The sequence below is a fragment of the Anabas testudineus genome, chromosome 18, assembly GCF_900324465.2.
Source record: "Anabas testudineus chromosome 18, fAnaTes1.2, whole genome shotgun sequence".
Lineage (NCBI taxonomy): Eukaryota > Metazoa > Chordata > Actinopteri > Anabantiformes > Anabantidae > Anabas > Anabas testudineus.
The window spans coordinates 21,727,681-21,743,856 of record NC_046627.1 but is presented as its reverse complement, the minus strand read 5'-3'; the positions used below and the strand labels follow the sequence as shown (position 1 = coordinate 21,743,856).

Below are 16,176 nucleotides of genomic sequence, written 5' to 3'. Positions count from 1 at the left end.
AGAAATTAGGGAAAATTGTGTAAAGGTTACTTGTGACTAGAAAATTGTTAGCCCACATCCCAGACCACTGGGAATTTTCTATTTAGATTTAAGATTTTTGTAGCATCTGAATACATCTTTGCACAAACAAAAGACTTTGGATTGAGTCTACCAATAAATTTTAGAGCAACAGTAAAGAATCTATTTGTGGCTAGTGTGAATAAAATGAATGGTTACAGCAAACAAAACTGTTTCAGTATTTAAATGGACACCAGACTATTGAAAACATGTGAAACTATTCATTAAGCTTCTTTTATACATATATCAAAACTTACAGGTGTTATTTAACTAAATGACTTGAATTATGGAGCACACTGCTCTTCTCTTTGTGCTTCTATGTTGTTTTGTATCTCAGGGAACTTCCTCCAGCTCAGTTTTACAGAAACACCTTCATCTCTAAACTTATTTTCCAGCTGTGCAACAGAAAAGAGATGGTACAGTGTGAATTTAGATATAATTGCATGAACTTGCTGATAAAGGTGTGTGTATTAGAAAGATGAAATAAGGACTGTCCATAGAACAGAAACTGTGTAAACAGAAATAGTAATGTTGTGAATACAAGTAAATAAACATAACTAGAAGGTTGATGTCAGTAATATTAATAGTAAAATGTGATATTTACCTGTTTCAACATGATATTGATCACAGCAGGGTCGTTCATGTTCACAGAGGGGTTCTCAGCAGACAGAGTCAATCGCACCAAGTGTTTCCTCAGTGGAACTGGTTCACATGGATGATAATAATCTACAGTTAAATGCTGACAAAATACAATTTTGCATTCCTACAACATCTGACTTTGACCTGAACATGATAAGTAGAAGAAAAAGTAATGGCCTGCCATTTTCTTGTGTTTGTCCATGACAAATAAATTTATGCTAATAAACCTAGATTTAGGCCTTGTGTGTTTCTTTTTTTAACTTTTAGTTTTTTTATTTGACCCTTGTATTAAAAATAACTAGGATATAATACATTGAGGCTTGTTTCACTTGTTACAATCTCTCTTTTACCTGAACAACACATTCACACCTGGAAATTGCTCAGTACAAACACAGTGTGAGCTGTTGACCACTGAGTGTTGACGAGGGATTTGCAAGTGCTGTATTTTTCAGTTGTCCTTTCCAATTTTAATGACTATCTTGCCCTATATCTTCAATTTACTCCTCACTTCCAAAGAGAATTGGGACACCCATAGAGGATTTGGACTAAGTAGTAGGTGTAAGACAGTTAAATTGGATTGGAATCAAAACTTGTATGTTGAACTCATGGCTTGTTGTTTGAATCTAAACTAATTTTACTAGTTTTAATTAACACTAAGTCTACCATTAAATAATAATTTATTAGAAAGAAAGTGTTGCTTTGGGACATATACAACCTTAGTTCTCAAAATGTTTGGACATTTGGACATTGGGTCTAAAATCTATAGAAAAACATGATGCAATGTTTTGCAAATCTCATGAACTCACGTTTGATTTACAATACAACATAGAAAACTTATCAAATGTTTAAACTGAGAAAATGGACCATTTTAAATGAAAAACAAAGTTTTTAAAATAATGCCAACAACAAGTCTCAAAAAAAAAAAAAAAAAAAATTGGACAGGACCATGTTTACCTATGTGTAGCATCCCCTCTTTTTTTTAATAACATGTGGTTTATAATTTTTCTGCTTAAATATTAAAGTTTTCCTGAAAACTATGAATACAAACATATGCTGCTGTACAACCTGGATATAGCTTTCAGAGTTGATAGTGTCACGGTTCCTGTCTCATCTCCGTTCCCTTGGTGTTTTTGTCTCCCCCTGGTGTTCACCTTCTCACTTCCATCTACATCTTTGTGTTTCTTGTTAGTGTGTTACTTTGAGTAGCTTGCCTGCATCCGTTCAGTGCTCTCTGTTGTTACCTTGTATTCGGGTTTGCTACTTAATATCTTGTTTGTCGCTTTCAGTTGTCACTTTGTTCCATCGAGCCTGTGTTTTTGTTTAATATTATGTACTGTACATGAGATGTTCAAAGACAACAATTTATAGACACAGCTTTATAAAGATTGGTGAACCTTTGACCATCTTTACATCTGAGAAGCAATTAGACAAATTGGTTGCAAAATGTTCTTCCAGTTCTCCCTTGGTTCTACTACTGTCCTTTTCAGCTCTTTGTTGCTGCCCCAACTTTTATGGGAATTGCGCTCATTAAATTTTTAATGACCTTATTGTTGTAGATTTGATCAAACTCACCATCATAGCAGAAGAAGGGTTTTTCTTCATTACAATCAGCAGAGCTCCATTTTCCTGCTCTGTTTAACACAGTTGTAGCACATGTCTTGTTACTTTGTCCATCAACCAAATCTTCAACATATTCCCAGTTTCTGAAAGAGAAGTTTCTCCCATCTGACCACCTCCAGGTGTCTCTGAACACACCGATCCACATCCAGTTTTCATTCTTCACACTGTCATCATCCAACTGATCAAGTCCACTGACCAGGTCTGTGTAATTATCTCTGCAGTATCTCTGAGCCTGAGGCCAGGTCAATGTATAGTTGATCAAATGAAATGTTTTGTTGGATTGTTTTGTTTCTGCAGGAAGAAAGTTGGATTTTATCACCACAGTTACAAAGACACAGGCTTAAAAAAAGAATTATTATTTAACCATATTCAAGTATTTAAGTACTCAAAGAAATTATGTAATAATGGAACTATATGCTGAAGACGTATTACAGCATTATTAGTCACACATTCTTACCATCGTAGCAGATGAATTTCAATTTACCATAGCAGCAGTAGTCATTCCATTTTTGATTTTTCATCACACAGTTTTCAAGATGATTGTTTTCACCCTTATCATTCGGCTCTCCAGAATCCCATCTTGTCTGAGTTTCACTGAACTCCAGTCCTGGCAGAGACCAGTACCACGTCCTGTTGTCCTTTCCTGGGTAGCTGTGCAGACCAATCCAGGCGTCAGTCAGAGTCTCTGTAGACTTACGGAGTCTCTCCATGTCTGTCATGTTAGACACTGTGGCCAGGTCTGTATACTTCTCTCTACAGTATTGCTGAGCTTCATCCCACGTCTTATTCTCTCCAATAAAGTGGTAAACATACAGTTGACATGTGAAGAAGAAACTCTGACCTACAAACAAAGTAAACACTTGAGTGATGGAGCTGAAAAACATTCAAATCAAGAGAACAGATATTAATCATTGCTTAGACTTCACTGTTTCTATTCTCATTCTACTTTTTATTGATTAAAAATGTGTTATTAAATGTATAAATGAATACAGATTCATCTTTAGCTGTTTTCTTCCAGAAGAGGAGGGTGATGTCAGGACATGATGTACAGTATAACACAACACGTGAATGAGAACAGTTCACAGGTCAAAGACATTTTCATTTATTGTTCTCATTAAAACTACTTTGTTTAGAGTGATGGAAAAATCAGACATATTCTTATCAACAGTCAGATACTTTAGTAAATTTCAGGGTTAATCAGCTTGTTGGAATATTTCACTCACTATTTAACTTGTTTTTTCTGTTTTCAGTTGTTTTATTTAAAATGGTAGTAGAGCTGCTGTAGATGACATTTAAGCCACTTACCCATCAGAATGAACAGAAACAGACTCCGCTGCATCTTTTCCTGCTTTCAACTGAAAACAAAGTAAAATTAATCACTTGCTTCAGTGAGATTCATTCATTTCACTTTGTTAGAATATTGTTCTAAACTTTATCTTGCATCCCAAGACACATATTACAAAACTAAACATTTAATGATTCACATACAGGAATGAATTTCAGCTCTTCAACATGTCTGTAAGTAAAATACACATAACTCTCTGCAGCAGGTCTGAACTAAAAACACACACAAATGTATATAATAGAAATATATATAGTTAGTTACAATAACATTTACAATATATATTGTTGAGATCACTATTCACCACAAACTGTTAACTTACATCTGGTCTTTTCTTCTATCTTCACCTTCACTCCGATGCTTCTCCTTTCTAAGCTTCACAGAACTAATACTTCTCTTCCTGGATGTAAACATTTGACTATTATTATCAAGAGGTCAGAGTTTTGCATGTTATTCTATTAATTATTAACACAGATCAGTTACTTGGATACTCCATATTAGATAGTATTTACATGTGTGTCTTTACATCTACAAATTTAAACAAGCGATTCAAACTTGTACGTTCCTAGTCATAAGGTAAAGCTTTCATAAACAAAACTTGTTTTTTAAGTATGAGTTTTCCACACATATTATGGATCCAAATCCTCACACACACACACACATATGGATCTCTTTTTCCTGAATGTCAACATTTGAATATTAAACTATTGAGGTTTTATGTATCACCACAAATAATGATCCATTTACACAAAGAAGAAAGTCATATTTGATATGTTAGATGCCACTGAGTGCAATGCAATACAAACAGAAACAAGAGGAAATAAAGGGTTTATTTTTATATGTGATAAAAATAATCAAAAACACGAAGTAATCAGTGTATGAGCCGTACATATTTTTCATCAAAATGAATATAGCTTTTAACCTGTTCCCATGGATGAAGTAAAGAACTGCCTTGACTGGCAACATGTATACGCTTGGCCCAGTTAGTGACCTGGTACCTGAAGTATCCAAAGTGCTTTGATCTATGTTCATCATATGAGGCTCAACTTGGGTAGAGGTGAGCACACATTCAAAGTTAAGTAACTCTAAAATCAGCTTCCTGTCCTGGAGAAATTATGAAACAACATGTTTCTTTTCTTTTCGTTTTTTGAATCAGTGAATGTGTAGGGGTGGCACAGGGGTGTAGTGACTAGAACTGGCACCTCACAGCAAGAAGGACCTATGTTTGGACTATGAGTGGTTGAATTGGTTTTCAGTTTTCAGTATCCAGTATGCATATAGTTATAATAATAAAACAATGTCAGACTGCAAGTGTTCGATCGGGATTGTTTGGACAGAGTGCATACTTGATGTGTGTCTGCACAATAGTCATATAAATGTACCAAAATGATCAATAAGTGGATTTCACATAATAATATGGGCACTTTAACTACTCCGCAGATATTTGTCAAACTCTCTTGTTAAAGGATATATTTTAAACTGTTAAAGCACCAGGATCCTGCAGGTAGCCTGAGAGCCTATGGTGGAGGTGTATCTCTGATGTTAGAATTAAAACTAAAGGTGACAGAGCTTCTGCAGGTAGAGCCCCCAAACTCTGGAACAAGTTATGTGATCAAATAAGATCAGCTGACTCAGTAACAACTTTAAACTGGTTCAGATGGATGGTAGATAATAATCTACAGTTAAATGCTGACAAAATACAACTTTATATTCCTACAACATCTGTCTTTGACCTGAACATGTACTCACATTTGAAAATCCTTATTGATGTTTTCTGTTGTCAAAATGTATCTGAAACTTCTGTGTTTGTCAGACAGTCAAACAGATAAATTGATCCAGATAAATGACCAGGATGTATGCCTTGTAATTTTTCTTATTTTAATTTTAGGCCAACATGTTTTGATAACTTTTATTTATCAAGAAAATTACCTGGATCCGATATATTGAGGATAGTTTCACTTATTACAGTCTCTCTTTTGCATGAACACTCAAACAAAGTTAAACAAATTCAGACCATTTTAAATGTGCTTCGGACCAAAGAGGACAGCGATGTTTCTAGACCATGTACATATATGAGTTATTCTTTGCATTTATGGACGGCTGGGCAAACGGTTATGGTTATAATATTAGAATATGGAGGTTTCAGATCTCTGTCAGATAATTATTCAGGAGCAGCAGGACAGGAGCCTTTCCAAAATGTTTCAGACACTTAAGTAAGAGACGACAGAGTTTACTCATTTTGTGCTTTGAGTATTAAGTGTCCTTAACACCAAAGAAGAAATTAATCACTAACCATTTGATTTTAGTAAATCTAACAAACTTACTACTGGTATTCTCCATTAGACCTACCCAATTTGAGACCGAAAACATGAACCAAACCAGTCCCTCCTGGCTACTTGCTGAGGTGTCCTTGGACAAGACACCAAAACCCCGTAGTGTAGCGCTGACATACCCTCTAGCAGCTGTCCACCCACAATTTCCCCAAGGGGATCAATAAAGTATTCATTATATAATCTGTGTATGTTTTTATATTTTTGATTTCATATTGGTATTCTGTTTATATGAAGGTTTTACTTTGTATTTTAATCATGTGTTTTTTTTATTATTATTCATATTTTAACCACATGTTTTAGTGTTTTATTGCATGTTTTGTTAATTTCTGTTGTGCATAGTTTTATTGATGTTTACCTGCATGAACTATGCATTAACCTCCTTCCTGCATAGAGTAAGTTGAGCACACCTGTCAGAGCAGAGTGAGCAGACAGGTATTTAAGGACTGGACAGACGGGATGAGGTGTCGCTATGGTGCACCTTATCCCAACAGTTGTTCACTCTGAGGCTCGTCACATTGGTGTCAGAAGTGGGATAATTAACCTGTCTTGTTAGACTGGGAAAGGTTGGGTTCAACGGGCTGACTCCCCTGGAGCCCTACCTCGTTCAGGTCCAGCTCGCTGCAAAGACACGGCGACACAGCTGGTCCTGGCTCTGGAGGGTCCCGCTCTGCAGGTGCTAATTGATGTCGCACCGGAGCAACGGCAGGAGCTACAGGTGATCACCGTGGCGCTGGAGAGACGCTTCGGACAGCAGACCTTACTGAAGGACCCTAGCCGAATGCAAATCTGTCAGAAAACATAAGGAGAGGGAAAAAATGTCTTCTCATTGTTGCCCCTCTAGCTCACCTGTTGTTAATTTCATTATCACCCAAGCAGCTGAAGCTGATTAAGAACCGTCTCTGCTACTTACAGTGCCCATTCACCCCCTTGGATATTTTATTGACATTATAAATCAACCTTGGCCAATAGAAGTTGACAAGACTTTGAAAACATTTTTTTTTAAATATCTCATTAATGTCAAAGTAAAAACAGGATTCTACAAAGTAATGTCAATTAAATAAAAATATGAGGTGAAATCAGTGTTATTCAATAATATTCACCCCTTTCAGGTCTTGTTTTTCTCCTTCTGTTAATAAAGTCAGTAGATACATTATTAGGAACATTTTTAGATACTTTGAAGTGTGTTTTTATATCTAAACATTAGACATTCAACAGCTCTATAGGGCATCTTTTAAAATAAACAAAATGATTTACAGTTTAAAAAAATATTAGCCTACACGAATCCAATCTTCTCTTATTTGTCCGACAAATACAAAAAATTCACAAAATTAATTTAATATTAAAGTACTTTAATATTACTTACTGTTATAAATAATCAAGTTAACTGAAGATATCAGCTCTCAGTATTAACACAACAGAGATTTAACTTACACTCTGATGTTGCTCCATGTGGTAATGTACTGCAAATAATAAAATATTGAATACTACATATTAGGCTATAAAAATAGGTGAGGTTCTTTTTAGCTTCCTGAATATCAAGATTTAAATATTAAAATGTGGTGATTTCAGATGGATGTCCCTAATGGGTAATGATTCATTTATAAGATGAGGAAATTCATATCAAAAATTTTAAATATCACTGAAAAGAACGGTACATTAAAAAAATCTTTTTAGTATTCAGTGTGTTAGAAAAATTATACAGAGAGTTATACTTTTACATTTGTTTCTCTCATTAAACTGCCATTTGATATAACTAAAAGTGACCCTTGTGAAACTTGCCTTTGCTCTTGGGCACCAGACTTTTATCTCAGGGAGTCAGATAGGATGCTCCAGCGTAGAATTCACCTCGAGACAATAATCAACTGCGACATCACAACTGCAATTGTTACGTCTTTAGTTACAAACAGAAAAAACATCTGCAATCTATAAAAATAACTGTATGTGTTAGATTCTTTGAGTATGTTTGTCAGTTCTGTGCTAATGTATACATGTTCCCTTGCACAAGAGACAATAAACTACTGCCTTATTGTCATGAGTGTTCCTGAGAAGTTTGTTACAGAAATTTCTGATCAACTTGGGAGCCAGATCCCATTATCCAGACTACAGGACCTGAGACTCTTGGGACTCCTTACTAAGTCCTCTGGTGCACTTCTCCTACATTGGTGTTTTGCCCTTTAGAGAGGCCAGGTTCCTCTGAAAGAGGAAGAAGTGACATGATCGATGCATATCCAGGACACCGGATTAATAAGTTAGATCTATTTTGTAATAAAAGGAAAAAGACAAAAAACCTATCATAAAATCAATAAAATAAAAAAAAGTGGAAAAAGGTATGTGGTTTTCAGTCGATTATTGTGAGACTAGTGGTAAAAAGTGGGTGATAGTAGATAGAGTAACACATAGTCTCTAAATTGTTTGATAGGCCAAGGCAACTGTGAGCTGATCATGTTCTGTAACTTAATGAAACATAAGTTAAAGGGTAGATTGAGAGAAACTTATATTATAAAGTTTTGAACTTCTACTTAGGGTTGGGAACCCTAATTGTTGCCATTACCGTGTTCACACCAGACAAAACGAACCGCACCAAGAGAGAAAACAAACTTGAGTCTGTTTTAATCAAACAAAATCCTGTCGGTGTGAAAGCAGCCTTAGATTTATTAATCCATTGAACAAGTCTTAAACAAGACTTAAAGATCTTATTTTATTTGGACAATCTGTTGTATAGATATCAGTCAGTTTGATCTAATATTTAAAATAACTTGCACAACATCTAAAATTTTGTAGAGTAAATTTTAAAATTTACTCTGAAGTAACTCTTCAAATCTGTAGACAAACCATGGTACTGCATCTAACTTAATATACTGACTTTTGCTTGGGCCAAAATGTACAATAATGAAAACATGACAATCATGTTATGCTGTGCCAAGCACTCTCAAAAAATTATAAGTGTACTGGGGTAGGGACTGAATTTAACACCCACCTCTATCATGGTTCTTATATTTTTTACTGGTGTGAAAGTAAACAACTGTGATCTAATATATGTGCGTATTAAAGACAAATAGAAACAGTGACTATTTTCTTTAAATACCTAAGATGATTTTGAGAGCATTTACTTGACCAATGCATGCTGAGAAATCTACTAATATTCCTATTAGATTTGTATTTTATCAAATCAATTCACTGAACTAATTGAACCCTAAGAAATTAATTCATTTACCACACACTTTTAAGTAAGAATAACTTAGTTTATAAGTTCTGTCAAAAACATCCGTTGAACTGTTAAAAAGTTGAACTACCTTGGAAATATAAATCATGAATATGTTAGACAGATTAAATTAATATAAAATAAGCAAGATAATTTGTCCAAGACTGAACAAGAATACTGGTTTAAACAATATGCAAAGAAAAAAAACTATGTGTGAAATATGTAATCACAAAACAAAAACCCATCATTCTCCAAAATCTTTTTGCTATGCTACAATTTGTAGCCATGTCTCAACAGGAGTTATGGTTCATATGATCAATCAGGTATTTTACTAAATTACAAAACATTTTTGTTTACTAAAACACCTTCTCTAATTAAATTGTATATATTATTTATAAATAAATGTGAAGGGAAGAAATTTTGTCTGAGAATATTAGACCAATTCTCAAAATATATAGAAATATTTCTATGCTAATATGCTAATGCTCAAGATAATAAAACCACAACAATACTCCTGAGATTTTAGAAACTCAGACACATCTCAGGGCACTCTACCAACATGGCACTGATTTAAGAGACCACCTTGCTGTGGCATACGGTAAAATTACTGATGCTCATTGTCGTGACTTTGTGGCTTTTTAAAGTCATATCGTGGCAAAATATAACTCCAAGAAAACAGACTAATAGTACTGATAAACAACACATTATGAAGAGTGCGATTGTTGTCCCATAGTATACTGTTCGAGACGCAAATGTATTCACTTGTGTTGCATGTACAGCAACAAGACTGTTCTTTGTCACCTCCCCCTTCAGTCTCACCCCTGCCAGTCACCTGACCTATTTACAACCTGCTAATTACACCTGTTTCAAAATAGCGTCTTTATAGTAAAACCATTAACATCACCTCAAGCCATAACACCATCACCAGATCTTAACCAACACTTAGAAAATACAAACATGTTCCACTAATGTATGACAGCACAATCACAGCAGTGTGCTTTACATAGCTGAATCAGAAACATAAAATGATGTCACAAAGTCACAACCCTCACATCTTAGGTGTAGCCCCCTGCCCTTTTAAAAAAAAAAACGGTACCTGTTTAGTCAGTTATTTTAATTTCTCGTTTCTTAAGTTGTGATTACTACATATAATTTGCTTCATAATGAGTTTAAATCTTCTAATAAAGAACCAAAAACAAAACGACATGTAATTAAAATCTCCTGTGTTTTAATGAGTGTTTTAAATCTCAGAACAGATGAAATTAAATGTCTCATTATCAGGTTTTTTGAACCACTGATTTCTTCCTCCTCTCTCCATCACTGCAGACATGTCACAGTCATCACTCTCTACACCTGAAGCCCAGTTAGTGTAACAGACTAACTCATCACTGACCCAGAACCAGAAATCCAGAGTGCAGGTGTAGCGCAGTCCCAGCCAAACAAATGCAGTTGAGGCCTTCTTGACTCTCTCTTGGACCCATCTCTGCTCGTCCAGGTTAGTGATGGAGACCAGGTCATAGTGTTTCTCTCTGCAGTAATTCAAGGCCTCCACCCAGGTTTTACTCTCACTGATCAGGATCAATTTATCTGTCAGACATAAATACAGGAGGTTTAGATACAACTGTACAAATATGATATTTGATATGTTGAAATGTGTCATTCTATCCTTTGTTAATAAAGGAAATACTACACTTAGCTTCATTTGAACAACGCCCTACTTTGATACCAATTACTAATTTAGAGAATTACCACAAACTCCAAACCATTAAGAGAAAAAAAAATGATTTACTGACGTACGGCTTGATAGTGTAGTGGCTAAAATGGTGAACGTAAATTAATTGATCTAATACAAACTTTTCAAACTGTATTTCAATACTGTTTTCAAACAATATTTTCATCCAACTCTTTGTTTTTGTATACTAATTATTCAAAATAAGAACATTAATCTCTGAAATTAATTCAACAGGCATCACTAAATAAATATAAACACATGAATAAGTTGGTTGTTCTGATGTTTCAGTGAACTCCGCAAAGAAACAAAATTGTTCAGTTAGATCTTTATCAAACTCACCATCATAGCAGATGAAGGGTTTTTCTTCATTACAATCAGCAGAGCTCCATTTTCCTGCTCTGTTTAACATAGTTGTAGCACATGTCTTGTCACTTTTTCTATCAACCAAACCTTCAACATATTCCCAGTTTCTGAAAGAGAAGTTTGTCCCATCTGACCACCTCCAGGTGTCTCTGAACAGACCGATCCACACATTACTTTCATTCTTCACACTGTCATCATCCAACTGATCAAGTCCACTGACCAGGTCTGTGTGATTTACTCTGCAGTATCTCTGAGCCTGAGGCCAGGTCAATTTAAAGTTGATCAAATGAAATGATTTGTTGGATTGTTTTGTTTCTGCAGGAAAAAGTTGGATTTTATCACCACAGTTACCAGAAATACACAAGCAAACAGAAGAAAATGTTATATTTTTACCTTTTTTACATTCATTATTCAACCATGTTGTTTAAGTTTGTAAGTACACAAAGAAATAATTTACATGTCCAAATAGAAAAGAACTGTTAAACAGGATGATGTACTAAAAACACATGACAGCATTATTAGTCACATATTCTTACCACTGTAGCAGATAAATTGATGTTTAACATCACAGGTGTAATCACTCCATTTTTGTTCGTTCATAATCACACAGTTCTCTTGTCCTCCATAATCATCTGGCTCTCGAGAATTCCATCTTGTCTGATTGTCATTGAACTCCAGTCCTGGCAGAGACCAGTACCACGTCTTGTCCTTTCCTGGGTAGCTGTGCAGACCAATCCAGGCTTCAGTCAGAGTCTCTGTAGACTTACGGAGTCTCTCCATGTCTGTCATGTTAGACACTGTGGCCAGGTCTGTATACTTCTCTCTACAGTATTTCTGAGCTTCATCCCAGGTCTTATTCTCTCCAATAAAGTGGTACACATACAGGTGACATGTGCAGAAGAAACTCTGATCTAAAACAGAGGAAACACTGCAGTGATGGAGCTGAACAAACCAAAACAGTCACTACTTAGACTTTGCTAACTTGACAAAATGTTTTTATTGTGTTTGTCATTAAACAATGATGTGCAACATGTGAATGTATTGGAAATGCAGTGCACCATTCAAAGAAATATCTGTTTGCTACTAATGAAGATGTTTTCTGTTAGTAAAAAAAACAAAATACAAAAAAACAATCAATTTTTATGAAGAATATTAGAGAAAATGTTCATAGGCCTGCTGAGCTGTTTGACTTTATAATTATTTTACTTCAAGACAGATAAATGAGTGAAAACTCAGCTTCTTCTGTTAGTTTGATATTAGTTTTGTTGTTAAAGTGACAACAGTAAATGTAGTCAGATGATTGACTTACCCATCAGAATGAGCAGAAACAGACCCGACTGCATCTTTTATCTGATTTGAAGTAAACTGTGGTTAATAAGTTGTCTTGGCTCTTGAAATACACACAGTACTGTTAACTAATCAGCCTCAACATTAACACAGTTTGGTGATTTTGTGGTGGACAGGGACCTGCATGGAAAAATGCTGACCATGATCAACATTGTAACGCAGCAGACTGGTCAGAGTGGCCATGCTGACCCCTAACACTACACCATAGTCAATGTCCAGGTAAATTACAGTCAACCTCAGTCTAAACAGATTTACTTCACTATTCTTATATCTAAATTAATGAACGTGACACACACACACACACACACACACACACACACACACACACACACACACACACACAAACGCTATAGGTGTGTGAACTAGAGTGTGTATTTATTAGAAGATACAAAGCTTTTTTTAAAGGACATCTGTATAAATGTACAGAGGCCTTACTACTGTCTTTCAACAGCATGCTATGTTTAAAATGTTCTAATTGAAGTTTATGTATTTAAAAGGATAACTGGCCAATTAAAAAACTCTTTTACAATGATGATGACACAGCCAGACATGTTTTCTGTATGAAAATTGCAATTACACAACAACAAGAACGATTAGAAGATACTGTGAAATATTTTATGTTTATAACACATCTTCTGCAACATAAATTCAAAATTAAAATACATAAATACAAAGTATTAAAGGAAAGGGAAAGAAACAGTATCGACACAATAGAGATATAACTTACACTGTAATGTTGCTCCTTGATGTGATGATGTAGACTGTAAATAATACAATAATGAATACTCTATAAATATAGGTGGGGTTATCGTTAGCTTCCTGAATATCAGCATTTGAATATTATTAAAATGTGAAGGCGTCTGAAGTCATAAATACTGCAGATACTGATGTGGAAATTATTGACAGCTTTTTATTATTATACAGCTTTGGCCATGTTTTTTATAATAATAAAAAAGATGTATGTATCTATTTTAATCTCTAGTCAAAAAGTGGAGACAAATCCAGCTTCACTTGAATACTGGAAGAAGTACCTAAATAATTACATGTTAATGCTAATATTGTTTTCTTTCTTTCTATTCTTTGTCTCATTCAAAAACACTCCTCTTGTTGTCCTGACTTCAGGAAGAATAGGCTCAAAATGTGTCTTCTCTTCACCTGAACCAACAATGAGTGCCATCTGGAAAAGCAGCACTGTCACAGATGAGGGGTTTATTTAGTAAAAAGCATAAACATAGAAAGTACACTCTTATTTTACAGTCTAAGATAATCACTTTGTACCATGTGCTCCTCATTTGCCGACTGAATCAATGCATATTGATAAACAAGTGGAGTCCGCCATGCCTGGTAATTACCAGCCGATAACAACAAGACAGGTGATCGTGCTGTTAGACAAAAATTCAGTGAAATGTTCTTTCTCATCACTGTCAAGTGCTGCTGTGAGCAAACCTTTACTGGTAAAATAATCAAATCTAATCCATTACTTTGATTAAGTAATTAAAAAAAAAAAAGTAATGCATTACCTTTTACATTTTAACAGGGTAACTAGTAATATGTAATCTATTACATGTCAAAAATGCATTTTAACAGACAAAAGACATCAAACTAAATTAGAACACAGCAAGTTCAACAGTCTCACTTTACAGAAGGACTGACAACACAGGACAACTTGAATTCAAAGACTATATTTATAGAACAGTCAGAAATATCATCTGTAATATATCCATCATTTAGGTTTGTTTGGGATTTCTGAAAGTGTCAAAATACAAAACATAAAGTGATAATAATAGCACTAGCTTTATTTAAAAAGCTAGTGCCGAGTGTCATATCAAGTTTTTAAGCAGTTTATTACAAAGTTTTAAGAAATAATAAATTATTCAGCTAATGAACAAAGAACTGACACACAGCTGTTTATCAGAATGAGTGAATGAAGAAACACTGCAACAACATAAAACTTTTACAAACAGCTGAACTTGTTTTACATTATGTATTAGCTTGTGCTTTGCTTGTTCGTGTTGTATTTTGCACTTTGTTTCACATTACATGTTGTTAAAAGGAAGTTGGTGTGAATACCATATGGAAGCTCTTTGTCTCTCTCTCCGTCTATTGTGAATTCCAGAAAAATCTACACTGGCACTTCCCGGTCCTCCCACACAAATTCGTATTAATTTATTTCACCACATTTTGAAAATAACAGACAAAAAGAGTTTGTTGTGATGTAATGTTGTTTGCATACAGCTAGGTCAGGAGAAGCAATAAACAGCAGTCGTGTGAGTAGGGTTATATTTGGGGCTGTCATAAAACACACAATGGACATAAGTTTCTTTCATCAGGTTTGGTTCCATCAACATCAGCATTTGTAAACTTGGACAACTTCTCAGTCTGACAATAGTGACGTGCTGCTGTAACTGATGTACAGTGGCACTCAACATTATTCCATGCATTGAACATTAACAAAGTCTCAGCTGTTCACAATAAACAAATTAAACAAGAATGATTTAAAAAGCTCAGCACAACTAATGTTGCATCCAATTAAGCATATAATGCAACTTTCAATGCTAACTGATAATAATTTTCAGTTATTTACTACATTTACTGCACTTTATTCACTTCTTAATACACGTATTTGGATGAAGTATACTCTATGATGCAATATAGTAAGTAGATACTAAGACTGTTCTTTAAACATCACTTTGCTGCTCTTATTGTGCCTCTCAGACCTACCATTTGCACATCTATCGTGCTTATCACCTTATTGTAAAGGCTAAGGATGTTTTCTTTTCCATTTGTGTTTTGTTTGCATGTGTTTGCATATACAGCCTGTTACTTATTTGCAAACTGAGGGCACAGCCAAACTGAAAACTTATATTCGAATACTATTATATTATTATATTATGTTTATTATAAAATATGCTCCAGGTGTAAAACAAAGTAACAGAAATACTACAAACACTGAAAATCAAAACAGAAATGTGATTCAAACAGAATGCACAGAATAAAACAAATCTTCTCTGCCCAGCTGTGTCCCCCGTTGTGTCTTCTGTCCCTGAATCCTTGACTGGTATGAAACTATGTACTGTTCACAGTACATAGGGTGATGTAACTAAATGTAAATATTTCTGAACATGTTTAGATGGAACTAGAGCAATTATCCATGTTACACTAAACTAAGAAGTGAGGATACATGAGACCGTCCTTTAAAACTTTTTAAAAAAATTATAAATCTGTCTTGGACCGCTGCAGTGGATCAGATGGTTTTGTAATAGCAGTACAATTTTATACCAAATGACCTTAATTTACTCTAAAATGTATTTATAAAATTACAGATCTACCATCTCATTGAAATCTTGAGGAGACAGAAGATTTAAATCATAATTTTCAGTCACTGTTTATCACATAGAAAAGCAGTTTGATCTATTTATGTAATTTACATTTGTTCAAAAATATTGGACAATGAACCACCAACCATTTTACATATGACACAAGTATAAAATGATCAGCAGGGCAATGAATCTTGGCTTCTGTATGTACACACCTCAAAAAA

At 34.7% G+C, this 16,176-nt stretch overlaps 2 protein-coding genes across 2 annotated transcripts; both read right to left on the bottom strand.

Annotated features, from left to right (window-relative positions):
- Positions 1–341: 341 nt before the first annotated feature.
- Positions 342–3,655, bottom strand: LOC113157785 (putative C-type lectin domain family 20 member A). The gene is made up of 5 exons (XM_026353409.1): positions 3,622–3,655; positions 2,774–3,157; positions 2,269–2,607; positions 662–765; positions 342–452 (listed from the first exon to the last, which is right to left on the bottom strand). The coding sequence occupies exons 1-5, from the start codon at positions 3,653–3,655 to the stop codon at positions 342–344; spliced, it is 972 nt and encodes a 323-aa protein (XP_026209194.1).
- A 6,778-nt stretch (positions 3,656–10,433) lies between these two features.
- On the bottom strand, positions 10,434–12,818 carry LOC113157784 (macrophage mannose receptor 1-like). The gene is made up of 4 exons (XM_026353408.1): positions 12,776–12,818; positions 11,825–12,199; positions 11,265–11,603; positions 10,434–10,780 (listed from the first exon to the last, which is right to left on the bottom strand). The coding sequence occupies exons 1-4, from the start codon at positions 12,816–12,818 to the stop codon at positions 10,434–10,436; spliced, it is 1,104 nt and encodes a 367-aa protein (XP_026209193.1).
- Between the last annotated feature and the right edge of the window lie 3,358 nt (positions 12,819–16,176).

Coding starts and splice junctions, on each gene's coding strand:
- LOC113157785 (XM_026353409.1), bottom strand. CDS start 3,655: ATGCAGCGGAGTCTGTTTCTGTTCATTCTGATGG. Junction 3,158..3,621: donor GTTTCTGTTCATTCTGATGG/GTAAGTGGCTTA, acceptor CTTTGTTTGTAG/GTCAGAGTTTCTTCTTCACA. Junction 453..661: donor TCAATATCATGTTGAAACAG/GTAAATATCACA, acceptor TCTGTTGCACAG/CTGGAAAATAAGTTTAGAGA.
- LOC113157784 (XM_026353408.1), bottom strand. CDS start 12,818: ATGGCCACTCTGACCAGTCTGCTGCGTTACAATGTTGATCATG. Junction 11,604..11,824: donor TCAATTTATCTGCTACAGTG/GTAAGAATATGT, acceptor TTTTTCCTGCAG/AAACAAAACAATCCAACAAA. Junction 10,781..11,264: donor ACCCTTCATCTGCTATGATG/GTGAGTTTGATA, acceptor TATGTCTGACAG/ATAAATTGATCCTGATCAGT.